The sequence below is a fragment of the Macaca thibetana genome, chromosome 13, assembly GCF_024542745.1.
Source record: "Macaca thibetana thibetana isolate TM-01 chromosome 13, ASM2454274v1, whole genome shotgun sequence".
NCBI classification, from domain to species: domain Eukaryota; kingdom Metazoa; phylum Chordata; class Mammalia; order Primates; family Cercopithecidae; genus Macaca; species Macaca thibetana.
In genome coordinates, this window is record NC_065590.1 from 32,720,372 (window position 1) to 32,747,459 (window position 27,088).

Genomic DNA, 27,088 nt, shown 5'->3' on the forward strand with positions numbered 1-27,088 from the left:
TCACACTTCCATCTACACCTCACCATCTATCTATCTGTCTACATCTCCTCACCTCCATCTACAACTTACCTTTTTTTTTTTTTTTTTTTTTTTTTTTTTTTTTTTTGAGATGGAGTTTCACTCTTATTGCCCAGGCTGGAGTGCAATGGCATGATCTTGGCTCACTGCAACCTCCACCTCCCAGGTTCAAGCGATTCTCCTGCCTTAGCCTCCTGAGTAGCTGGGATTACAGGCATGTACTATCACACCTGGCTAATTTTGTATTTTTAGTAGAGATGAGATTTCTCCATGTTGGTCAGGCTGGTCTCAAACTCCTGACCTCAGGTGATCTGCCTGCCTCACCCTCCCAAAGTGCTGGGATTACAGGCGTGAGCCACTACGCCCAGCCAATTTATCATCTTTATCTACATCTCATTACCTCCATCTATACCTCACACCTCCATCTATACCCCATATCTCCATTTATACCTCATCACCTGTATCTGTACTTCACAACTTCATCTACACTTCACACCTTCATCTACTTTGCCACCATTTTACTGCTACTTCTACAACCAACACCTCTGCCTCTATCATTTTCTCCATCATTCCTACCACTTCTTCTTTTGTCAGCAGAGAGCCAGCAGCCATCCTTTTGGCTGGAGAGACAGGTGTGAACTAGGAGGCTACCTGCATGGCTGTAGTCTAGAGAGGTCTTCAAGGTCTTTGAGGTTAAAGAAAAAAAATGTCTCTAGCTTTTGGTGTCACCTGATCCCTCTAAAAAGATCACCTTGGAGCATTTTACAAAGATTGAGTTAGAGATACCTAAAAATAAGTACACATGTTTATATAAACTCATTGACCACAAGTGCAGACTGCCACTATTTCCAAGTCATGCCCTAATCTGACAGCTGAATATTTAGGTACTTGCAATGTAAAAAGATCCTTTATCGACATCTCAGCAGTCCTCAAAGCTCTAACAATATAAAAGTTGGAGACATTCAAGTGAGCTGTAATTTTGAGCCAAGTGGGGTCATCCCAGTACCTAACAACAGACCCACATCTCTATAGGTTCCTGGAAATGCCACTGCCCCTCTCTGGGCCCCAATTTTTCATTGTATAAAATGGGCAACCTTGAGATAGGACTGGATTCTCCAAGTTCTCTTCCAGCTCTAACATCCCTCCAAGACAGAATCCAAAAAGAATCTGGGTTAAAAACTATGCAGGGAGATAAAATAGCATTTCAGAACCAAGGCTGGAGTATACCACTGCCATAAAAAGATCACCAAGTTAAAATTCAAGAAGAAATTTAGAGCAAAGGCATCTGCCTTTGATCATGGCCAGCTCTATTCAGACCCTGCTATACCTTGGTCTGTCAGTCAACCAGGCATCCATCCCTGACCCTGCAGGAGCGTCCCTCCCCCAACCTTGGTCACATGGCTGGCTGCCACTGAGCCTCAGAAGTCAATCTCCAATGCCCCAAATACTGTTCAGCCTGGAAACCACAGAAAGCCCTTCTTGCCACCCAACAGGAACAGAGCAAGTGGTTCTGGCCTCCGTGGGATTTGGATCCTGGTTTCCAGAGCTAAGAACACAAAGGTAAGTTTGCAGCTGGAAGCTTCAGAGAAAGTAGACAGAGCTATGCAGATAAGGGAAAATGTGCTTTATAGCATGAACACAGAGTATTTAAGAGTAAGCTTCACACACACTGAAGAGGAGAATACCAGAAAAGCTGGGCAAATCTTCCAAATGAGTATAGAATATTTGATTTTCTGTTTTTGTCACCCTGGTGCCTTGAGGTTTTTGGGTGCAAAACCACTCCAAATTAACAGAAATGACAGGAGACCTGTTCTGTCTGACACTGTGGTGAGTTAGTTCTATCTTGTTCTCATCTAATGAACTGAATCTTTCGCTTCTAGGCACGTAAATTTCTGTTGTCTTTGTCAAATGTGTTAGACTGGCTGAAATATTTATGAAGTAGCAAAAACCCTGAGACTTACCTCTTTCCCAGAAAACCATGGGAAAATAAATTATGTCTGCTAATGTAATATCTCAGGATAGAAACAGAATAATGGCTAGTTTCCTTTCATTACACATTTTTGGTTTTAGGTTTTGGATACGGTACCTGGTTTTGCTACTGCTAGTTTTCTTAGGGATATTTGTTTGTTTTGTCCTTTCTCTCCTGGAGCATGCGTGGGTGTTTCAGTCTGCAGGGCCCCGAGGCAATGGACAAGCTACGGGTTGAGAGGGTAGCCTTTCTCTGGCTTCTAGCTTAGCTTTCTAAAGCCCAGCATGACCCCGTGTCATTCTTGTCGATTCAGTTCACAAAATAATCCCAGATAAGCCCTTGGGGAAGTCCTTTTCTGAAATACTTTGGGCTCTCAGAGGGGTGTACCAGACACCATGTTGGCTGGTCTAGAGTTCTTAGATATCAAGGTCAAGTGGCTTAAAATATGGGGTGGAAAGAAAAGCTCCCCAAAATCTGGCCCGTGAATATGTGGCACAACCTTTTTACTAGTTATCGTTTTTCCCAGAGACATGAACGTCTAATCTTAAGGATTCATTACTATGCTTTACCCTTCTTCCCTAGTAATTCAACTATTTTGTTCTGTTCCCAGTGTCTAGTGCAAATATCTGGAACAAAGTGGATACTCAATAAGGATTTGTTGGATTGAATTGATGTGCCCTTGTGGATAGGGAAAGAGTGGGCACCTAAACACCAGATGATTCTATCAAAAGGGTTCTGATGGCTAAAATGTGTCATACATCTTTAAAGCTAGCTGTGTCACCACCTCCTTGCTGCTTTGGACATGCAGGCTGCTTGGGCAGGGACCCCTGTGTGTCTGTTTCCTAGGGTAGCACTCTGATCCTTGGCCTTACAGGCTTAAAGTATTGTTTTGTTTGTTTGTTTGTTGTTTTTGTTTTTGAGTGCAGTGGTGCCATGTCGGCTCACTGCAACCTCTGCCTCCTGGGGTCAAGCAATTGCCCTGCCTCAGCCTCCCGAGTAGCTAGGATTACAGGCATGCACCACCACACCCAGCTAATTTTTGTATTTTTAGTAGAGACGGGGTTTCACCATGTTGGCCAGGATGGTCTCGAACTCCTGACCTTGTTATCTTCCCGCCTCGGCCTCCCAAAGTGCTGGGATTACAGGCGTGAGCCACTGCGCCCGGCCCAGGTGTTGATTTGGTCAGTAGGGTTTTGGATTCTCAGGGATCCCAGATGTGATTCCAGGCTAGTGGTAGGGGCAATGAAATGGAAGGTGACTTTTGACTCAGGACAGAAGAGAATTTTGTTCCCTCACTGTAAAGGCATGCTGAATGCCAAGGCGATCTATGATCTAAAGATGGATGGGGGAGTAACAGCTAGTTGGGCAGGGTAGGGACTAGTGTTACAAGTCCTCTCATTTGCTGCATGCCAGAGGTTGATGTGTTGCTAGCACAATTCCTTTGGCAAGATATTGTAGTGGATGATGGTACTGGTTAGTACTTTTTGGATACAAGTAAATCAAATCAGCTGAAGCTAGTTGAAGAGAAAAGAGGGTTTTAAAAAAATGTTTATTTTTTTAAACATCAAATTCCTTTTTGCCAAGGAGGGATTTATTATAATACCAGGGAAGTCTTGTGGACAGGAGTTCAGCCAGGCCTCAGGAAGGGCCTGGAACCCAGAAGTGGAAGACTGTCAGTGACCCATACCAGGCCCCCTCTGTTTCTCACATCTTTACCTCTCTTTCCTCTCTCTCTCCTTCTTTCTCCCTTCCTCCTCCTTCCTTCCTCCTCCCCTCCCTTCCCTTCCCTTCCCTTTCCTTCTTCTCCCCTTCCCTTTCCCTTTCCCCTTCCCCTTCCCCTTTCCCCTCCCTTCCCCTCCCCTCCCTTTCTTCTTCCTTCTTTCCTTAGGTTTGGGAATCAAAAAGAATCCAATTTGAACGCTGGCTCCACCATGGCTGGTTCTTTGATCCAGGACAAATCACTTAACTCTTAGTCTTCATTTACTCATCTATAAAATGGGGGTGAAAATTATATATCTTACTAAATTATAGTGAGAATTAAGTAAGATGATGAAAGCAAAATACCCGACATTCAACGAATACATATTATATGAAATGCTGGAGGTAGAAATTCTGTTTCATGAATTAGGTTGGGACTTTTATAGTGGGCAGTATAGTTGCCAATCAGAGCAGAGCTAATCCAAACACTTCCCCAGGGCCAACACTCAGCTTCAGATGGATGGACTCCTTTGAAGATCATGTCAGGGAGTTTGGGTTCTTCTCCTACTTCTGCATATCCCTGGGAGGGAGCTTCTCTCAAGTTGTGAGAAGTTGGGACCTGGCACAGAGGAGATGAGGCAGGAATGGCCTCAGCTAGTCCAGAACTGGAAGGTATGCATCTACCGAAATATTATAGCTACATTATAGCTCCATACTTCTGTAGTTTGTAGAGTTCTCATCTATGTTTGCATATGTATTGTCATTTGTCAGTGACAATCAGGCATTTCATTGTTTTTCCAACAAACTTTCATTTGTTTTCCAATCTGAGAATCCATAGTACTTCAAATAGGAAATAACACATTTTAAAAACATGTTGGAAAGCTCTATTTCATTTTCATTAGTCAGGCACTTGTGATTGCAAACATGAGAAACCCAACTCAAACACGAGAAAAAATAAAATGAATTTAACAGCTCAACACAACTGAGAAGGACAGTTCAAAATTAACTGATTCAGGGAGTCACAGTGTTATCTGGACTCTGTTTCTCTACTTTTCTTGAATGCTTCTCTCCATGTGACAGGCAAAATAGTAACTTCCAAGCTTATCAGCTTAGCAGTGCCAGAATGAGCAGAGTTTTTGGATGAATCAAGCAGAAATGTCCTGGGAAGAATTCTGATTGGCCCAGTTAAGGACATGGGATCATTCCGGAACCGATCTCTGTGGCTGGAATGGGGTGTGTTTGACCAGGCTGGGTCACATGGTCTTTCCTGTGGAGGCTTGGAGAGACATGGAGTCACCCACTAAGACATTTGAAGATGGTTTTCTATAGGAAAAGAAATCTGTTACTCACCTTCTCTGTACTCTTCACACCATACTGGAGTAGGAAGATACCAGCTTTTTAAAAATCACCAACTGACACAATTTAATAAAAAATATAAATGGGGAGTTACTTTCTTAAAGTAGAGGTTTTAAATGTGGTCCTTGGATCAGCATCAGCAGCAGCAACTGGGAACTTGTTGGAAATGTACATTTCCAGTCCCCAACCTAGAGCTATGGAATCAGGCACTCTGGGGATGAGACCCAGCAATCTATTTTAACAAGCTTTCTGGAGCTGCTCACATGTGTAATCCCAGCTACTTTGGAGATTGAGATGGAAGGATTGCTTGAGCCTAGAGGTTGGTGGCTGCAGTAAGCTGTGATTGCGCCATTGAACTCCAGGCTGGGTGACAAAGCGAGACCCCAACTCTAAGAAAACAAACAGAAAGCAGCCTTCTAGGTATTACGATGCACGCTCAAGTTTGAGAACCACTGCCTTAAAGGGTTCTTTGTTGTGTAATTCTGCTAAGTATTTTAAACATGATTCACTTTGAATAAATAGATTTAACCATTAATTTTCAAGTATACGATTATCACATAAAGTAGGAACACATGGCATATTAAATTATTTACTTTAAAATGTTTAAAATAAAAAAGCTATAATTTAAAAATAAATTAACACATGTAAGAGCTTTCCATAAAAAGCAATGGAACTCCATTCCAGCTTCCTCCATATGTCACAGTTCCACTTCCCAAAGATAACCACTAGGAATTCTTTTAGCCTTTTTTGTTGGCTGCCTTTTAATAATAATGATAGTAATAATTATTCCTGCTATTTATTGAAGTTAGATATTAGCCACTTACAAGTGAATATTTAACTTACAACCACAGACATCTATTTTTTATCCTCCCAGTGTAGAATATCATCACAATTTTTAATTCATTCAAAAAGCAGTGTTTATACTCATGATTACATGCCATGATCACATTTTATTCCTTGCAGAGTTTTAATTTTTCCCTGGTATTTCTAATTGCTATCTTTTTTCTTTGCATTTTCTGTCACTTTCTTGAGTTGTTCCAAAATCTCCAAGAGTGTATCAAATCTTTCACATTTCATTTTTTCCCCTGGGCGGCTCCTTCCGAAGCCTCATTTTCTAGTTCTTTTGAGGACTGATTGATTTTTGAGGACACGGCTGTCATCTGGGGACTGCTCTTCATTATTCTGATTCCATCCACTCTCTCCTGCATATCATTGTCTTCCCCTTCTTGATTAATGATGGGTAACTTTTTTAAAGAACTTCCTAGGAAGTTATGAAAGAGAAGTAAAATAATTTTTTACGTGTCTGAAAATGTCTTTTACCCTTACTCTGAACTGGCAGTTTGACTGGGTGAAGAATGTTAGGTTGGAAATCATTCTCCCTTGGATTTGGGGTGGTTTTGCTCTATCATTCTCTTCTGTCTCTTTTTTTTTTTTTTTTTTTTTTGAGACAAAGTCTCACTCTGTCACCCAGGTGGAGTGCAGTGGCACAATCTCAGCTCACTGCAACCTCCACCTCCTGGGTTCAAACAATTCTCGTGTCTCAGCCTCCTAATTAGCTGGGATCACAGGCATGTGCCACCACACCCAGCTAAGTTTTGTATTTTTAATAGAGATGGGGTTTCACTATGTTGGCCAGGCTGGTCTTGAACTCCTGACCTCAGGTGATCCACCCGCCTCAGCCTCCCAAAGTGCTGGGATTACAGGCGTGAGACACCGCACCCTGCCCATTATCTTCTCTTATTCAACTTGCTGAGGAGGAGTCTTCTGCTTTTCTATTCATTGACAGGTGACCTGTTTCTGATTGTTTCACTCTACAAGTTTTTAGGATCTTTCTTTTCTTCATAGTCACTGTTCTAAAATTTCATAATGATCTAGCAAAGTGTGGGGAGTTTTTTTCCCAGTCATTTTTTGTGCAGAGTCCTCAGTTGACCCATTTTGCGTGAGACTATTATCTCATAGTGTTGGGGAGACCTCTTAGTTATTTTAAAAAGTACTTAAAAAAATTTAATAATAAAATACCTCAAATGTGTACAATATGACAGATATTGATATATTACTGTCCAGAATTAACAGATGTTAACATTTTATCATATTTGTTTCATACCTACATGTATATGTATAATCTATCCAAAATACCAAAGATCATCAAGCATCATTAACTTTATCCCTCCCCAGAAGTAACCTGAAGTTGGTGTGTATCATTCCTCTGCATAATTTTATGATTTTATTACTTATAAATGTAACTATAATCAGTATTGGTAGTGTTTTGTTTGTTTGAAAGTTTTATGTAAATAATATCATTTTGTTTTACAACTTTGTTTTTCTCATTATGTTTTTGAGATTTAGACATGTTAATACATAAAAATCTAGTTCATTCATTTGAACTGTCCATAGTTATCCATTATGTGTCAGTTAGGAAGGCCTCAGCTAAAAGTAACATAAAACTTAGCTAGCAGTTTAAATATAGAGATTTTTTTTTTTTCAGGTAACAGGAAATCCAGGGATAAGCACTCCAGAGCTCAGTGATATTCTCAGGAACCCAGATTTGTCTTATCCTTCTGCTTTGTCCTTAGCCTGTGCCTTTGATCTTCATACCTGTCACCTCATTGTTGCAAGATGGCTGCTTTATCTCAAAGTCTCAAGGTCCGTGCAAGAAAGGAGGAGGGTAAAGGACAAACTATGCATTCCAACTGTGTCACTTTCAATCAGGAAAATAAAAGCTTTCCTGGAAGTCTTACCCAAGGTACTTCTACCTAAATCTCATCGGCTAGAATAGTGTCACATGACTACTCCTAAAGTCAGTGACTGGCTAAGGGCAACCAGATTACCATTAATGGTTTATATAGATCCCAACTCATGCCTGAGCCTAGGGAAGGTGACTGCTGGCAATCAAGGGCCCTGTGTCTCTACCTGAACAAAATGGAGTTTTGTAAATAGGCAAGAAGAAGAGGGAATGGATGTTGGGCAGTGTAGCAGACATGCTAGATAACTACCCAATGCCCATTCTCCCTTTTTCCCTTACTGACAGACTCAATTTTATTTTTTTCCAGTAAAAACTTACTTTCCTAGAGTCCTTTGTCATATGACCCAGGTATGGTTTTCAGTAACCACATCTAGGTCACCTTTGTCAACAAGTAATTTTTAGTGGAAGTATATCCCAAATATTGTACCAAACATACACTCAAAGTTATTTGTTGTTATCTGAAATTCAAATGTAACTGAGCAAACTAGTTTTATTTGCTAAACTTGGCAACTCTATCCAGCAAGGAAGAAAAAGGAAAAGTGAAGGGGCTTTCTTCTGAAAATGCTTTATCTAGGAAGGGACTCCTTCCTCAAGTTCTTTCTCCTGCAGCTCTTCAGCCAGAGAGAGCTGAAGAGCATCTGAGGGAAGTGATTCTTTTTAGTTGGCCATAGTGCTACTGTGGCTGGAGCAGAAGTCAGAAAGTCAGAGCAGCAAGGGCAATGGGCATCAGGGAAGTATCTAGCAGCATTCTCCACAGGTGTTTTATACTCTCCAAATAGTTACATCCAGTGGTGATGTTCAAAATATTTAACAACCAACATGGTACTCATGTTGACCAACCAAAATGAATGCCTGATCACTAAAAATGGACACCAACCGTAAACAGCAGCCATACCAATGCATGTCGGTGGAATATCAACCCTGTTTCTATTGCTATTTTCAGGGAAATTAACACTCACTTGATTTATTATGACTGTGTAAATATTGCCCACAGTTGAGTATAGTGTACCATGATTACTTTTCCTTTCTGTGACTATTCTTGACAAGCTTTTTGTATCCTCTCGTAATAGTCAAACACATCAAGACCATTTTTCAGAACCAAGTTTTTTCCTGAGGACATCCTGTCCAGTGCCTGCTCTAAAATGTGCCTGTTGCTCTCTGGACTGTTGCAGGGTTCTTCTCCGGCGACTTTTCTTTGCCCATCTTTTGTGGTGAATCCCGTTTTCCAGACTTAATTTCTTTCTTAGTGCAAGTCCTTCATCTTGTTAGAGTTCCTCCTTCAATCACTTCCTGAAATAAAGGTGCATCGAAGGTAAATTTTTGAGATAGTTTATGTCTGAAAATGCCCCTATTCTACTCTCCCACTTGATTGATAGCTTGATTGGGACTGGAATTCTAGGTTGGAAATAATTTTGTCTCACTTTTGGAAGCATGATTTCATTGTCTTATAGCTTCCACTATAGTGATTGAGAAATCTGATGTCAATTCTTGTTTCAGATTCTTGGTAGGTGACTTATTTTTTTCTGGAAGCTTTTAAGATCTTTTTATCCATGATGTCCTAATGCTTCATAAACATGTGACTTGGAGTGGATTTTTTTTAAAATTATTTTTTCTGAGCTGAATGAAAGTTCTTTCAATCAGAAAATTCAAATCCTTCAGTTCTGGAAAATATTCTCATGTTATTTCATTGATAATTTTCTCTCCACTATTTTTTTTATCTCTGTTTTGGGAATTCCTATTACTTTGATGTTTGGGCCTCCTGGATTGATTCTCTGGTTTTCTTGTTTTATCATAGTATTTGTTTAATCTCTTTTTATTTGTGTTCTATTATCTGATATACTCCTTCAAATTTATGTTCCAAGTCTTTTATTGAAAATTTTCTTCTAAGATATTTTTAATTCTGCTTTTCTTGTTGTCATGAATACAATGTCTTTTCTTGTCTCTGTTGTGATTTCCTCTAATTTGGTCTTGAGAGCTATCCCTGCAGAGTAGCCAGAAACCAAGATAGCCACTTTCTAGGAGAGCTCTAACCAGGAGGAAAATAAGGTTTAGGTGGTCAGGTGAGACACAATGAAACCAAAATGCATAAAACAGAAAAAATTTATTACTTACAGATCTTGGAGAGGTTAGGGGTAGCTGGTGGGAAGTCAAGAGGCAGTAGGATGTTCAATCAGTGAATGGGGGGGAGAGAGAGAGAGAGAGCGAGAATCACATGGGGAGGGGAAGTTTTAACTAGGCCAAAGGAGTACAACTAATTGGGTTTCAAACAACTTATGTCAGGCCAAAAACTGGATGCCAAGGAAGGAACTATATTAAACAAACCTATAACAATCTCCTTGAAGATATTAACTATCTTTGTTTTTGTCTTTATTTTGTAATCTTTGCATGGGGGTCATGCTAATCTTTTATTATCCCAATTTTAGTATATGTGCTACTAAAGTGAGCACCAGTTACATAGTTTTTAAAATAACTTAAACATTTTAAAATATATATTTAGGGAGTAAAAGTGCAGGTTTCTTACATGCATACCATTGTGGTGAAGTTTGAGTTTAGGGTACTCATCACCCGAACAGTGAACAGTGTACCCAATAGGTCACTTTTCAACCCTCACCCCCTCCTACCCTCCTATCTTTTGGAGTCTCCAGTGTCTGTTATTTCACTCTACATGTCCGTGTGTACCAATTGTTAGCTCCCACTTTTAAGTGAGAACACACAGGATTTGTCTTTCTGTTTCTGAGTTATTTCACTGAGGGTAATGGCCTCCAGTTTCATCCATGTTGCTGCGAAAGACATGATTTCATTTTCTATGGCTGAGTAGCATTCCATTATAAATATACACACACATACATATATATATTACATTTTCTTTATCCAATCCTACATTGATTACACTTAAGTTGATTCCATATCTTTGCTATTGTGAATAGTGCTGCAATAAACATACAAGTGCTGGTATCTTTTTTAATATAATGATTCTTTTCCTTTGGGCATATACCAGTAGTGGGATTGCTGGATCAAATGGTAGTTTTATTTTTAGTTCTTTGAGAATCCTCCATACTGTTTTTCATAAAGGTTGTACTAATTTACATTCCCACCAACAGTGCATGTTTTCTCTGCAGCCTGGCCAACATGTGTTATTTTTAGACTTTGTGTGTGTGTGTGTGTGTAAGACAGAGTCTCACTCTGTTGCCCAGGCTGGAGCGCAGTGGCACAATCTCAGTCTGCAACCTCTGCCTCCCGGGTTCAAGCGATTCTCGTGCCTCAGCCTCCTATCTGGGATTACAGGCACGCACCACCACACCTGGCTAATTTTTGTATTTTTAGTAGAGACGGGGTTTTACCGTGTTAGCCAGGCTGATCTTGAACTCCTGACCTCAGGCCATCCCCCCACCTCGGCCTCCCAAACTGCTGGGATTACAGGCATAAGCCACCTTGCCAGGCCTAGACTTTTTAATAATAGCCATTCTGGCTGGTGTAAGATGATATCCCTTTGTGGTTTTAATTTGCATTTCTCTGATGATTGGTGATATTGAGCATTTTTTATGTTTGTTGGCCATTTCTAGTCTTCTTTTGCCAAATATCTGTTCATGTCCTTTGCCCACTTTTTAATGGGGTTGTTTTTTCTTTTTGAGTTGTTTGAGTTCCTCGCAGATTCTAGATATTAGCTCTTTGTCACATGCACAGTGTGTAATATTTTTTTTTCATGCTGTAGGTTGTCTGTTTACTTTGTTCATTGTTTATTTTGCTATGTAGAAGCTTTTTAGTTTAATTAAGTACCATTTGTCTATTTTTGCTTTTGTGGCATTTGCTACTACATAGTTTTAATGGTTTCTTTGGCTGCCTACATTGCTCCTGTTTCCTTGGACTTTTTCTTTTCTTGTTTGTTTTGGTATCTGTCATTCTGGTGATTCTTGGCTGGCTGTTCATGTTTTGAAGTGGAACTGCTAAACAGCTGCCAAGTGGCCAGGCTGGACTTGTTGAATGATAGACTTACAGTGGGCAATTGGATGCAGCCCTTGCCATTTTGCCAGAGGTCCCCAAAATGTTGGAATCTGAAAGTTCTCCAATGTCCTGCCTGGAGGGCCTAACCTTCATTAGGGTTCTAGGAGTCCAACAGGCAAAGGGCTGAGGGGCTAACTGCATTTACTTAACTCCTTTTTGTTTCCCCAGTGAAATTACTCCTTTTTGCCCTCAGCTATCCAGGGATCTTCTGTCCTAGGCTTTAGTCTCCTACAGGGCACCTCCATATTGTGAGTAGAAGGGGCATTATAGGAGACTAGAGCCTAGAAGAGAGACCTGAGGATTTAATCAGAACTCCTTATGAAGATTTCCCACCATCTCCCCTGTGTTCAGCCCACTCTGCATCATGGTCTTCAGATGTCCCTATTGCCTCTGATGTCCTATTTCTATCTTTGAGAAACATTTTGTATATGTAGAAGCTATCTAATCCTTGAAGGTTCAGATAAAACATTTTAAAAAACTATCTGTTCCTGGTGTTTATTTTTCTTTGCATTATAGAAAAATTTTCAAACACAACAAAAGTAAAATAAATGATGATGACCCTATTAACTTAAAAATCACATAATCTATGCATTTAGAGAGAAGTATTTCTTGTAAAGGGTTACAGGCTGCAAAGTGGCCATGTTACAGGCTGGGAACCACAGCCTTAGGGTTAGATCAGAGATGGGCACTTCGAAGGAAGAGGGGTAATGACTGGGTTGGCCAAACATGCATATTCAATAGATTACAGGAGGATCTATGAATATTCATGAAGGTGGTCCTGATACATGTGTATTGAACGAACATGCATATTACACATGCCCATATTCACCTTGGGATGGGGCTGTTACATTTAAATGTATTACATTAGGCATTATACATTAGAATATCTTTGTAGGAGTTCAAGTGCACAGCCTCTGTAAACTGACCAGAACCAGTCCATGGTTCGTGATCTTATCAGGAGAAAGTTACTGAAGTCAGTCTTTTGTCCAATCAAAGCTATAGTTATGGCTTATGGAGCAGGGGGTTGGTTAGTCAGTGTCTGCTGGTAGATGTGCTGCGAATTGTTCTAATATTGCTTGTCTCAAGGCCAGTGCTTGTTTAGCTGCTAGAGGAAAAGAAAAACCTTGTGGCAGTTAGGACACAGCTATTCTTCAAGTGTAGGTGTGCATGACTTAACCCTTGCCTGGCCTGGCTTTAGGTCTTGTTTATAGTTTGGTACCTTATTGCCACAAAGGATCTGTTCTGTTAGTCTTATTCTCAATTTTAACATAAATGCTGATCAGTTATGTCTACACTGCAAAAAGGAGAGAATATAACAAGGTGTGTCTGACCTCCTATCCTGTCTTGGCCAGGATTTCGGTTTTTAATATATGCCTGGGATCCCCTTGGCCAAGAGGGAGTCCATTCAGTTGGTGGGGAGGCTTAGGATTTTATTTTTAGTTTACAACTCTTTTTTTTTTTTCAAATCTTTTGTAGCATAACTTCAATAATTATCAATATATGACTGATTGTGGTGCCTTTCCTACAATCATTTCAATTGTTATTGGTTAATTTAGGTTTTCTAATTTTTTTAAAGTCAATTTTGATACTTCTATTACTTTTGTAGTGAAGTATCCATTTATTAGCCTTGTGGCTAAGGGTTCTAGTTCCAGAAACAGATTGTCTGGTTTTGTTTTTCCATGTGGGTAGTCATTTAAGCTCTCTGTGTCTGGGTTTCCTCATTTGTAAAATGGGAATAATAATGTTATTTATTTCATAGGATTGTTGAGAAGATTCAATTAAATCATATATGCAAAGCACTTAAAATAGTATCTGGCACATAGCAATGTAATTGTTATTGTTTAAGTTTTATTGTTATTATTTAAGTTTTTAAATTAATTGGCATGAATTTTTTAATGGAATTATAATTTTTAAATTCCCAACTATATTTTAAGTTATGTCCCTTTTTCATTCCTGGTGTTGTTTACTTAAAATTCTTCTTTTCTTCTGATTGATCTTACATAGAATGCCTTTGTTTTTTCTTTTTTTTCTTTTTCATAGAGACAGAGTCTCACTCTGTCACCCAGGCTGTAATGTAGTGGCACAATCATATATGGCTCACTGCAGCCTCAAACTTCTGGACTCATATGATCCTCCCGCCTCAGCCTCCCAAGTAGCTTAGGACTACAGCACACCATCACACCTGGTGCATATTTATATATACACACACATATATATATTTATAAAATATGTATCTAATATATATATATATACACACATCTATCTAACAAGATATATATATGTGTGTGTATTATAGAGATGAAGTCTCATTATGTTGCTCAGGCTGGTCATGAACTCCTGGCCTCAAGCAATCCTTCTGCCTTGGCCTCCCAAAGTGGAGGGATTACAGGTGTGAGCCTGGCTCGACTACCTATCTTAATAATCTTTTTTTTTTTTTTTTTTTTTTTTTTTTGAGACGCAGTCTCGCTCTGTCGCCCAGGCTGGAGTGCAGTGGCGCGATCTGGGCTCACTGCAAGCTCCGCCTCCTGGGTTCACGCCAATCTCCTGCCTCAGCCTCCCGAGTAGCTGGGACTACAGGCGCCCGCCACCTTGCCCGGCTAGTTTTTTGTATTCTTTTTAGTAGAGACGGGGTTTCACCATGTTAGCCAGGATGGTCTCGATCTCCTGACCTCGTGATCCGCCCGTCTCGGCCTCCCAAAGTGCTGGGATTACAGGCTTGAGCCACCGCGCCCAGCCGCTATCTTAATAATCTTTTAAAGTAATTGCCTTCTTTCCTTGTTCCCTCTAAGTATGCTGCATCCCACAAGTTTCAATATGTTGTATTTATAAATGTTGAGTTCAAATATTTAATAATTTCTATTGTGGTTTCTGTTAAACCCATGATTAGAAATTACTATATATACAAGTATATTTATATAAAATAATTTTGAATGATGGTTTTAATAGGAAACCACAATATAAATTTGGCTTATTATATATAAACTATAGAAGCATAATAAAGTTACTTTTCTGAGGCTTTTCTGTGACCTAGTATATGTGCTTTCTTTGTAAATGGTGTCATTTGTACTTGAAAAGGAAGTGTGTTCTCTGTTTGAAATTATTCTTCAATTTGTTTATATGTCCTTTTTTTTTTCTTTTTTAAGACAGAGTCTTGCTCTGTTGCCCAGGCTGGTGTATAGTGGTGCAATCTCAGCTCATTGCAAAGTCCACCTCCCGGGTTCAAGAGATTCTCTTGCCTCAGCCTCCCTAGCAACTGGGATTATAGGTGCATGCCACCACACCTGGCTAATTTTTGTATTTTTAGTAGAGATGGAGTTTCAGTATGTTGGCCAGGCTGGTCTTGAACTCCTGACCTCAGGTGATCCACCCGCCTCAGCCTCTCAAAGTGCTGGGATTACAGTTGTGAGTCACCACACCCGGCTATGTGTCCTTTTTTCTTAGTTTTTTATCTGTATTAAAATCTCCCATTGTGACTATGGATTTGGCCATTTATCCTTGAAATCCTACCCTTTTTAATGTATACATTTTGAGGCTGTGTTCCTTTTACTTTATAGTCATGAAGGTGAAGGAGAAGGCTGGGGTAGGAAAGCTGGACCACACTAACCACAGGAGGAGATTTCCGGATCAGAAAGGTGAGGTCACTTTGAGGACTTTACGCAAATCTCAGGAGGCACTGAGAATTCTCTGGATGTCTTTATAACAACTCTTGCAGCTGGAGAGTCTAGGGAGCAGGTCCCTTTTCCTGACTCATCCACAGTGTCTCCTTGAGGCTGGTGGGACCAGCCTTCATGGTATCCCCCAGGTGACTGCATGGTCAGGCCGGAGACAGGAAACTGCCACTTTGCCTGTGTGGATTAGAGTATAGCTTCCCCAACACAAAATGTAACTCACCTAATTTTACAAGATCTGCAAACCATAATAAATGCCAAATATCAACATTTTATATTAACAGATTCCCAAACTGCCAGCTCAGTTAAAACCAGTGCAAGAGGATGTTGGGGTGGCAGGTATTTCTGTTGCTCCAGAATTGCTGACTTTAGAGGCCCGAAGCCTCCTACACACTACAGAGAAGAAGCCACAGGGCTTATGAAAAGGCAGTCAGACGGGTGGCTAGTGCCATCATTACCCCAGCCCCATGTGAAGGAAAATACCGACCTCACTGTCCACCTACAGGCTCTGTGAGCTGCAGAATGCGTAGAGCCACTTTGGAGCTGTCAAGCAAGAAAAATGCCCTAAAGAGTTGCTAGGAGAACTTGGCACATGTCCTGAGCCAAACTGCAAGACACTTACGGTGAGAGGAGAGGTCCTGCAGAGCCACGAAGGAGAATGTAGACTTGGGTGAGGGCAAGCCACTCTCCACAGTTCACCAGCTAAATCACCATGCTCTTTTGATTATGATAGAAGCCAAGAAAAGATGGGACAATTTAGATTCAGAACAGAAAGTAAAATATTTTTTTGACAGCCATCTCCTCTGATTTTTTTAATAAGTATACTCTTCCTGTGTATGGCCCCTTACAGTTTGCATAATCATGTTCTCATACATGATCCCATTCTATCTTTTCAGACGCCAGTTCGGTAGAGAAAGGATTTTCATTCCCACATTACAGATGAGTTCACTGAGTCCCACAGAGGCAGGATGGCCACAGATCAAGTAAAGGACAAGCCAGGGAGCACCCAGGGCAGCTGCCTCTTGGGTTGGGGTCTTTTTGATAATACCTGCTTCTTTTCATTTCCATTCCTGGCCTCAAGGGTGGAGAATAGGAACTTGTCGTTGGAAGACCCAAATATGCTAAGCCCTTAGAGTGGAACTACTTACCTCTAAGTGCTAGTGTCTACTTCTTATCTCAAACTGCAGCTTGCTTAAACAATGCAGTGTAGGGAAGGAAAGTTCCACCATGATATGGGGAGGTGAGAAGAGGAAGAAGGGAAACTAGTCATTCTGACACCCGTCCCCTAGGAAGCGAGGCCACACTTCATAATAATCTCCACTTCATTTTCTTCATCCCTGTTACATCCAGGGGAGAATGGGACCCAGAAGAGCATGCAGTGGGGTGAGCTGGGACTATATACAGATTTGGACACTGACATCCAAGTAACCTGACCCCCAGTACCTAGGAATGCACCAACCAGAGTAGACTCATACAACATCTCTCTAAAGCATATTCAACATCTCTCTAAAAGGCTTAGACATGCTTCTCCATAGTTCAGTTGAGAAACAGTATAGTGTTATTTGAAAGTGGACATAGATTAATTCTAACTGTATATTGCAAAGTCTAGGGCAACCACTATAATTTTTTAAGGGGTATAATTGATACACTCAGAGATGAGAGAAAACAGAATCATATAAAGTGCTCAATTAAAACCACAGGAGGAGCTGGGCATAGTGGCATGTGCCTGTAGTCCCAGCTACCCAGGAGACAGAGGCAGGAGAATTGCTTGAGGCTAAGAGTTTGAGGCCAGCCTGGGCAACATAGCAAGACCCTCTTTCTTAAAAAAAAAAAAAAAAAAAGGACAAGTGTTGGCCGGGCGCAGTGGCTCAAGCCTGTAATCCCAGCACTTTGGGAGGCCAAGACGGGCGGATCACGAGGTCAGGAGATCGAGACCATCCTGGCTAACACGGTGAAACCCCGTCTCTACTAAAAAATACAAAAAACTAGCCAGGCAAGGTGGCGGGCGCCTGTCGTCCCGGCTACTCGGGAGGCTGAGGCAGGAGAATGGCGTAAACCCAGGAGGCGGAGCTTGCAGAGGCAGGAGAATGGCGTAAACCCGGGAGGCGGAGCTTGCAGTGAGCTGAGATCCGGCCACTGCACTCCAGCCTGGGCGACAGAGCAAGACTCCGTCTTAAAAAAAAAAAAAAAAAAAAAAAAAGGACAAGTGCCACAAACACAAAATAGTTGTAAACATGGTAGATATTAATTCACTGATATCAATACTCACTTTATTTATTTATTTATTTAGAGACGAAGTCTTGCTCTGTCGCTCAGGCTAGAGTGCAATGGTGCATCTCAGCTCACTGCAACCTCTGCCTTCCGAGTTCAAGCAATTCTCGTGCCTCAGCCTCCCAAGTAGCTGGGACTGCAGGTTCACACCACTACGCTGGTTTATTTTTTATATTTTTAGTAGAGATGGGGTTTCGCCATGTTGGCCAAGCTGGTCTTGAACTCCTGGCCTCAAGTGATCCATTCACCTCGGCCTCCCAAAGTGCTGAGATTACAGGCGTGAGCCACTGCGCCTGGTCAATGATTACTTTAAATATGAATGGTCTAAACATATCAATTAAAAGACAGAGGATGTTAGAAAGGCTCAAAAAACAAGACCCAACTATGTGACAAGAAACCTACATTAAATATAAAGACACAGGCCAGGTGCGATGGTTCACACCTGTAATCCCAGTACTTTGGGAGGCTGAGGTGGGAAGACCACTTGAGGTTAGGAGTTCGAGACCAACCTGGCCAACATGGTAAAACTCTGTCTCTACTAAAAATACATAAATTAGCCGGGCATGGTGGCACAAACCTGTAATCCCAGCTACTCGGAAGGCTGAGGCAGGAAATCACTTGAATCCTGCAGGTGGAAGCTGCACAGAGCAAGACTCCATCTCAAAAAAAATGCAAATACACACACACACACATATATATATATGCACACACACACATATATATATACACATAGATAGATAGATAGATAGATACAGATGAATTAGAAGTAAAGGGAGGGAGAAAGATATACCATGATAATACTAATCAAAAGAAAGCAAGAATAGGTATCTTAATTTCAGACAAAGAAGAATTCAGAGCAAAGAACATCTCTTTAACAGGGATAAGGGAGGGCATTGCATCATGATAAAAGGGTCAGTTCTTCAGGAAAACGTAATAGTCCTTAACATGTATACACCTAACAGCAGAGCATCAAAATACATGAGGCAAAAAAATGACAAAACTGAAGAACAGACAAATCAGCTATTACAGTTGTAGACTTCAACACCCATCTACCTGTAATTAACAGATCGTGCAGGCGGAAAATCAGTAATGATACGGTTGAGAGGAACAGCATGTTAATCACCTGGATTTAATTGACATTTGTGTAATGCTTCGGCCAACAACAGCAGAATACACATTCTTCTCAAGCTCATGTGGAATATCCACCAAGACAGACCACATTCTGGGACATAAAACACACCTGAACAAATTTAAAGGAACAGAAGTCATGCAGAGTATGCTGTAACACCACATTGGAATTAAACTAAAAATCAATAACAGAAAGATTACTGGAAAATCCCAACAGATTTAGAGATTAAACGATATACTTCTAAATAATATATGAGTAGTCAAAGAAGAAGTCTTAAGAAAATTTTGAAAATATTTTTGACTAAACAAAAATGAAAATTTAACTTATCAAAATTTGTGGGATGCAGCAAAAGCAGTGCTTAGAGGAAGATGAATAACATTAAATGCATATATTAGAAAAGAAGAAAGATCTAAAAGCAACAACCTAAGCTCCCATTTTAGGAAACAAGAGAAGGAATTGCAAAATAATCCTAAAGCAAGAAGAAAAAAGGGATAATACCAAATAGAGCAGAAATCAGTGAAATTAGAAATAGGAAACAATAGAGAAAAATCAATGAAACTGAGGCTATCTCTTAAAAAGATTAATAAAATGGATGAATCTCTAGCCAGGCTAACCAAGGAAAAAAGGGAGAAGACATACATTAATATCAGAAATGAAAGGTGATCATTATTGATTCCATGGACATTAAAAGGATAATAAAGGAATATTATGAACAACTCTGTGCCTACAAATTTGATGACTTACGTGAAATGGACTAATTTATTGAAAGACACAAACTACTAAAACTCACACAGGAGAAATAAATAATTTGAACAGGTCTATTACTATCAGAGAGGTAATAGATAATAATTAACAACTTTACAAAAAAAAAAAAAAAACAAAACAAGAGCAACAGACCTTGATGATTTCACTAGCGAATTCTACCAAACATTTAAGGAAGAAAGGATATCAATTGTCTACAATCTCTTCCAGAAAATAGAAGCAGAAGGAATACTTTCTCACTAATCCCATGAGGTCAGCATTATCCCAGTACAAAACCAGATAAAGACATGACAAGAAAGAAAAACTACAGATCAATATCCTTTATGAATATATATGCAAAAATCCTCCACAAAATGCTGGCAGATCAAATTCAACAATGTATAAAAATAATTATACACCATGACCCAAAAGGATTTATCCCAGGTATTTAAGGCTGGTTCAGTATTCAAAAGTCAATTAAGACAATTCATCATATCAATAGGCCAAAGAAGAAAAATCACACAATAATGTCAATCGATGCAGAAAAAGCATTTGACAAAATCCAACACCTATTCATAGTAAAAACTTGCAGTAAACTAGGAATGGAGGGAAATTTCCTCAACTTGATTTTTTAAAAATCTACAAAAAAACTATAGCTAACATCATACTTAATGATGAGAAACTCAAAACTTTCCTACTGAGATCAGGGACAAAGCAAAGAGATCCCCTTTCACCAGCCCTTTTCAATATCATACTGGAAATTCTAGCTAATGCAATAAGACAAGGAAGGGAAATAAATGTATATAGTTTGGGAAGGAAGAAATAAAACTATCTTTGTTCACAGATGATATAAGTGTCTATGCAGAAAATTCCAAAGAATTTACCAAACAACTCCTGTAACTAATAAGTGACTATAACAAGGTCTCAGGATGTAGTCTTAGGGTACAGTTGCTTTTCTATATACCAGCCATTGGAATTTGAAATTTAAGACATGATACAGTAGCACCAAAAATTTTAGAAATAAATCTAACAAAAATGTATACAGGATCTACATGAGAAAAACTATAAAGGTAATGAAGGAAATCAAAGATCTAAGTAAATGAAAAAATATTTCATGTTCATGCATAGGAAAATTCAACATTGTTGTCAGTCCTCCCCAACTTGATCTATAGATGCAATATAATCCCAGTAAAAATCTTAGCAAGTTATTTTTTTTGGATGCTGACATATTGATTCTAAAGTGTATATGGTAAGGCAAAAGACCCAGAATATCCAACATAACACTGAAGAAGTACAAAGTTGAATGACTGACACTACTCAACTTCAAGACTTACTGTAAAGCTACTACAATCAAGTGTGATATTGTCAAAAGAGCAGACAAATTGATCAGTGGAACAGAATAAATAGCCCAAAAATGGACCCACACAAATATAATCAGCTGATCTTTGACAAAGACACAAAGGCAATTTAATGGAAGAAGAATAATATTTTTAGCAAATGGTGATGGAATGACTGGACATTCATATGCTTAAAAAAAAGAAAAAGAATCCAGGCCGGGTGCAATGGCTCATACCTGTAATCCCAGCACTTTGGGAGGCCAAGGCGAGAGGATTGTTTGAGCCCAGGAGTTCAAGACTAGCCTGAGCAATGTAGAGATTTTGAGACTACTAAAATTTTTTAAAAAAATAGCTGGGTGTGGTGATGCATGCTTGTGATCTCAGCTATTCTGGAGGCTGAGGTGGGAGGATTACTTGAGCACAGGAGGTCAAAGCTGCAGTAAGCCATGATCATGCCACTGCACTCCAGTCTGGATGACAGAGTAAGACTCTGTCTCAAAAAAAAAAAAAAAATTCAGACATAGTCCTTACACCTTTCAAAAAATCATCTTAAAGTGGATCTTAAACCTAAATGTATAATGCAAAACTATAAAACTTCTAGAAGATAACATATGAGAAAATCTAGGTGACCTTAGGTCTGGTGATGAGTTTTTAGATACAACCCTAAAAGCATAATTGATGAAAGAAAAAAATGATAAGCTGGACTCTACTAAAATTAAAAACTTGTGCTCTATGAAAGACATTTAAGAGAATGGAAAGAAAACCCACAGACTAGGAGAAAATATTTGCAAAATGTATATATCTGATAAAAGACTTGCATCTGAAAATACCAAAAGAACTTTTAAAATTCAACAATAAGGAAACAAACAACCCAATTTTAAAATGGACAAATGATATGAGCAAACACCTCATCAAAGAAGATATACAGATGGCAAATAAGCATATAAAAAGATTCTAAATGTCATATGTCATTCAGGAATTGAAAATTAAAACAATGAGATCCACTAACACCTATTAGAATGGCTATTTTTAAAAAAACTGACAATACCAAATGCTGGTGAGGATGCAAAGCAATAGGAAATGCTCTTCCATTGCTGGTGGGAATGCAAATGGTATAACCACTTTAGAAGACGGTATGGCAGTTTCTTACAAAACTGAACATAGTCCTGTCATCTGAACCAGTAATCATGTTCCTAGGTATTTACCCAATTAAATTGAAAATTATGTTCACATAGAAGCCTACATATGAATGTTTGTAGCTACCCTATTCATTATCACCAAAACTGGAGGCCACCAAGATGTCCTTCAATAGGAGAATGAATGAACAAACTACAGTACATTCATCATTGAAGTATTATTCAGAGATAAAAAGAAATGAGGTCATTGGCAAAGCCTGAGTCCTTTCCTCTCACTTTCCTCACTGGCCAGCATGAGGTTCACCACTTGTTCCACCTTCTCCAACTACCAGTCCCTGGGCTCTGTCCAGCCACCAAGCTATGGCGCCTGGCTGGTGAGCAGTGCGGCCAGCATCTACGTAGGCGCTGGGGGCTCTGGTTCCCAGATCTTTGTGTTCTGCTGCACCAACTTCCAGGGCGATATGGGGTCTGGAGGCCTGACCATGGGGATGGCTGGGAGTCTGGCAGGAATGGGAGGCATCCTGAATGAGAAGGAGATCATGCAAAGCCTGAATGACCACCTGGCCTCCTACCTGGACAGAGTGAGGAGCCTGGAGACTGAGAACAGGAAGCTGGAGAGCAAAATCCGGGAGTACCTGGAGAAGAAGGGACCCCAGGTCAGAGACTGGAGCCATTACTTCAAGACCACTGAGGACATAAGGGCTCAGATCTTCACAAATACTTTGGACAATGCCCACATAGTTGTGCAGATCGACAGGGCCCGTCTTGCTGCTGATGACTTCAGAATCAAGTATGAGACACAGCTTGCCATGCACCAGTCTGTGGAAAGTGACATCAGTGGGCTCCACAAGGTCACTGATGACACCAATGTCACTTGGCTGCAGCTGGAGACAGAGATCGAGGCTCTCAAGGAGGAGCTGCTCTTCATGAAGAAGAACCATGAAGAGGAAGTAAAAGGCCTACAAGCCCAGATTTCCAGCTCTGGGTTGACCATGGAGGTAGATGCCCCCCAATCTCAGGACTTCGCCAAGATCATGGCAGACATCTGGGCCCAATATAGTGAGCTGGCTCGGAAGAGCTGAGAGGAGCTAGACAAGTACTGGTCTCAGCAGATGGAGAAGGGCACCACAGTGGTCACCATACAGTCTGCCAAGGTTGGAGCTGCTGAGATGATGCTCATGAAGCTGAGATGTACAGTCCAGTCCTTGGAGATTGACCTGGACTCCATGAGAAATCTGAAGGCCAGCTTGGAGAACACCCTGAGGGAGGTGGAGGCCCAGATGGAGCAGCTCAATGGGATCATGCTGCACCTGGAGTCAGAGCTGGCACAGACCTGGGCAAAGGGACAGCCCCAGGCCCAGGAGTACAAGGCCCTGCTGAATATCAAGCTCAAGCTGGAGGCTGAGATCACCCCCTACCACTGCCTGCTGGAAGATGGTGAGGACTTCAGTCTTGGTGATGCCCTGGACAGCGGCAACTCCATGCAAATCATCCAGAAGACCACTACCCACCAGATAGTGGGTGGCAAAGTAGTGTCTGAGAACAATGACACCAAAGTTCTGAGACATTAAGCCAGCAGAAGCAGGGTACCCTTTGGGGAGCAAGAGGCCAATAAAAAGTTCAGAGGTTAAAAAACAACAACAAAAGAAATGAGCTATCAAACCTTGAAAACACATGGAGGAAGCTTAAATGTATATTGCTAATTGAAAGAGCCAATATGAAAAGGCTTCATAATATATGATTCCTGTAAGAGTTAAAGAAAGGAAAGAAACATGGAAAGTGGCTCGACAGTCAAAGACAGGTTTATTTTGGAGAATAAACCTGAGAGGGGCTTCTGGATGATTTGGGTCAGAAGCACTCTCTCTAACAGACTAAGACTATTTATTTTAGAGTGAGAGAACTTACCACAAGCTTGGAATGTTTCTCTGTGGGGGAGAAGTTTATGGTGGGGTTGGACTGTCTCTGATGGGAGAGGCAGTTATCCTGGGGCTGACATCTCTCTGGCTGGAGGGGAGGTTGTCTCAGGGCTGGCATGTCTCTGGTCAGGGAGGGGTTTGGAATGTTTCTAGTTGGAGATGTTATTTATGGTTTATGGTCATGCTTAGCTTAGCCATTAGGCTGATGCCCTTTGGATTTACATGGTTTTTGATCAAGGTGAACTTTAGAATGGCAGTGCTTATCCAACAAGATGGCAATGCTCCTGCTCTGTCAATTCCAATTCTATGATATTTTGGAAAAGGCAAAATTGTAGAGATAGTAAGTAAAAAGGGGGTTGGAGCCAGACATGGTGGCTCATGCCTATAATCCCAGCACTTTGGGAGGCCAAGGTGGGTGGATCATGAGGTCAGGAGTTCAAGACCAGCCTAGCTAACATGACGAAACCCTGTTTCTACTAAAGATACAAAAAATATAGCCAGGCATGGTGGTGCATGCCTGTAATCCCAGCTACTTGGGAGGCTGAGGCAGGAGAATCGCTTGAACCTGGGAGGGGGAGGTTGCAGTGAGCCGAGATCACACCATTGCATTCCAGCCTGGGCGACAGGGCAAGACTCTGTCTCAAAAAAAAAAGTGGGGGGGCGGGTTGGAGAGAGGAAGGGGTGAGATGAAGAGGCGAAACAAAGGATATTTAGAGTAGTGAAGCTATTCTATATGATATATAATTGTAGATGGTTGTCCTTATGCATTTGTCAAAACCCATAGAAGTATCTAGACAATAGAAGAGTAAACTTTAATGTAAACTATATAGTTAATAATAATGTATTGGTATTGGCTTATTAATTATAACAAATGCACCACACTAATGCAAGATGTTAATAATAGGGAAAACTGTAGGGGTGGAGGTGGGGTTAGGGTGGAGGTAGGTACATTGAACTCTGTGTACTGTCTGCTCAATAATTCTGTAAATCTAAAACTGTTCTAAATATTAATTATTTTAAAAATTGTTGACTTAAGACAACACTGATGTTAAACTGGTAGCAATATCCTATCTGAGAGGTGAGGGAATTCCAGCTGCCTCTGTGTGCTTTGCCCACTACCCTGGTTTTCAATAGTAATCAGGCTTATTAGTGGGATTCTGAATTAGGGCTCTTGGTAACTTTAGTTCTTAGAAATTTTAGTTTACAAAGCCAGCTTTGTGAAACTCTCAATAACTCACTTTTCTGATAAGTAGTCTCTGTAGTCCTTGATTGTTAGTAAAAATGGCCCTCAGTAGAAATGCATATGACTTCCCCCTAACAATCAAAGAGAGCACTTGGCATTTTGAACTACATCTGTGACCCACTAAGGGACTTTCCCCTGAACCACGTGTCATAAGTCATATCCAGTAATCACTGTTCCGGACAAGCAAGAACGGGGAATTGGGAGTTCTGCTCATTCTAACAGAATTCTAATTATAGCACTGAGGGTATTCCCTCCAGCAACTGTTGATTTGGTTCATTACTGGAGCTCTGTCAAACCCAAGCCTCAGGGCAATGACCCCATCCTGGCATTCCGTGTCTTCCGTTTTGCTTCTGCAGCCCAATCTCTTCATAACTGATGGATATTATGGGAAAATGCCAATTTTCAGTAACCCTGCCTCTCCTGTCTTTTGTGCTGTGCCCACAGAATGCCCTCCTATCCACATTGGGCTTCCAGTACCCACGTACCCTCAAAGAAAAACTGACCAGAAGGGACATCTTTCGGGTCTGCAAAAAGTCCACTGGGGCCTGCGGCCAGACCAGCCGCAGCAGGAACTGACTGGCCCAGGGAGTGGGGCAAGCAGCCGGGACAGCAGCGTGGATCTTATCAGCAGGACTCGTGAGTTCCTTGAGCGGTGCATTCTGGGGAGCCATCGTGCTGGTGTGTCCAGATGGGACCCAGCAGGGCAGGGGGGATTTTCTGGAGAATGTGGGTAATGCTCCACATGGCTCAGCCTAGCCTCTCAGGCCCCCTCTGCTCTGCTTCCATTTTTGGCCAGCCTTCCTTCTCATTGACACTTTTGGTCAGACTGAAGCCCTCTGTCTTTCTCTAGGGACTTTGAGACCTCCACTGTGATCCATTCTGTGTTGATTTCATGGTTTAATTCTCAGAATTATTTCCCTCATTTCCAAATTCCAAGGACCATACGGTCGTTGCTCTAAGAACCAATAATGGACATGCTTGTTTTGTACAAGGCATTGTGTTCAGTAAACTGAAGTTCTTGTTACATTAGCTCCACCCTCTCTCCTCACTGGAACTGAAAGGCCTGGTACGGAATTGTCTAGTCACCCTGCATTATAGCTTGCAAGACACCTAGAAAGCTTTCTCCCAGGACAACAAAGACCCCAGGACTGCCTCTACTCCTTCAGAAAACAGCACTGGGCTAATTAAAAATCAGTCTTTTGCTCTTTCCTGTGGAAAGAAAATTATCAATCTTAAGAGGAGTAAAAATGACTGGAATCCTTAGAGCACAAATATGACATTTTATTTTCTAGACTTTACTGATGTTTCTGGGGGCGTGATTTCACTCTCAGCATATCCCAAACCTGCCTAATAAATAGTATTAGTTTGGTTTCTACTGTATATATAGCTCACTGTCTTAAGCATGGAAAAGTTGGTTTATTTTACCTTCCAAGGAGTGTCAGAGGCAGTGACTGCATCTTAGTATCCTGGCAGGAGACCTGATGCACCTGCTCTCACAGGCCATGAGAGCTACCCCCAACCCCGCAGAGCCCTCTGCAACCCCGCTCATTGGCATTAGGTCGACCAGGGCCTGTGGCTTTTCCAGAGTAAATGTGCCTTTGTAGGAGATGGGGTAATGGTAAATCCTTTGGAGAAGTCCAGTGTAAGAGATGGGCTGTAGTTAAAATACAACACACACACACACACAACACACATACAAAACACGTGCACATGCACGCATGCGCACGCACACACACACGCACACACACAGAGTCTTGCTCAGGAGTGGGAACATCAGAGACCAAGAGGAAAGCAAGCCTGCTGGGAAGACCTCTTGCCCCCATGTTGGTTCTGGATGCCTCACATATTGACATGGTCTCTG

General features: G+C 40.9%; 4 protein-coding genes and 1 non-coding gene across 7 annotated transcripts in view; 3 read left to right on the forward strand and 2 right to left on the reverse strand.

Moving 5' to 3' along the window:
* INO80B (INO80 complex subunit B) overlaps nt 1-27,088 on the reverse strand; it is a 327,102-nt gene that overhangs the window by 134,507 nt on the left and 165,507 nt on the right. The window lies entirely within an intron of this gene.
* SLC4A5 (solute carrier family 4 member 5) overlaps nt 1-27,088 on the forward strand; it is a 127,730-nt gene that overhangs the window by 15,555 nt on the left and 85,087 nt on the right. The window contains exons 3-7 of the mRNA XM_050754393.1: nt 1,389-1,578; nt 4,183-4,357; nt 7,615-7,784; nt 15,341-15,418; nt 25,672-25,863. Of these exons, the coding sequence (XP_050610350.1) occupies nt 7,658-7,784; nt 15,341-15,418; nt 25,672-25,863 (397 nt within the window). The 5' untranslated portion in view covers nt 1,389-1,578; nt 4,183-4,357; nt 7,615-7,657. The remainder of the gene's footprint in view (nt 1-1,388; nt 1,579-4,182; nt 4,358-7,614; nt 7,785-15,340; nt 15,419-25,671; nt 25,864-27,088) is intronic.
* Nucleotides 9,967-27,088, forward strand: part of BOLA3 (bolA family member 3) — a 188,907-nt gene continuing 171,785 nt past the window's right edge. For 2 of the 3 annotated variants that reach the window (XM_050754565.1, XM_050754570.1), the window contains exon 1: nt 9,967-9,970. Coding sequence is in view for 1 of the 3 variants with exons in the window: in XM_050754564.1 (XP_050610521.1) it covers nt 12,798-12,810 (13 nt within the window). In the remaining 2 variants the exon portion in view is untranslated. Of the gene's footprint in view, nt 9,971-12,791; nt 12,811-27,088 lie in introns of those variants that run through there. The other variant, XM_050754564.1, reaches the window with a different exon arrangement.
* LOC126934522 (U6 spliceosomal RNA) lies at nt 10,129-10,231 on the reverse strand. Its single transcript, XR_007718987.1, has one exon. It is a non-coding gene; the product is annotated as a U6 spliceosomal RNA (small nuclear RNA).
* On the forward strand, nt 22,038-23,835 carry LOC126934104 (keratin, type I cytoskeletal 18-like). The gene has a single exon (XM_050754582.1). The coding sequence runs from the start codon at nt 22,362-22,364 to the stop codon at nt 23,148-23,150; it is 789 nt and encodes a 262-aa protein (XP_050610539.1). The 5' UTR covers nt 22,038-22,361; the 3' UTR covers nt 23,151-23,835.

Coding starts and splice junctions, on each gene's coding strand:
- LOC126934104 (XM_050754582.1), top strand. CDS start 22,362: ATGAGGTTCACCACTTGTTCCACCTTCTCCAACTACCAGTCCCTGGGC.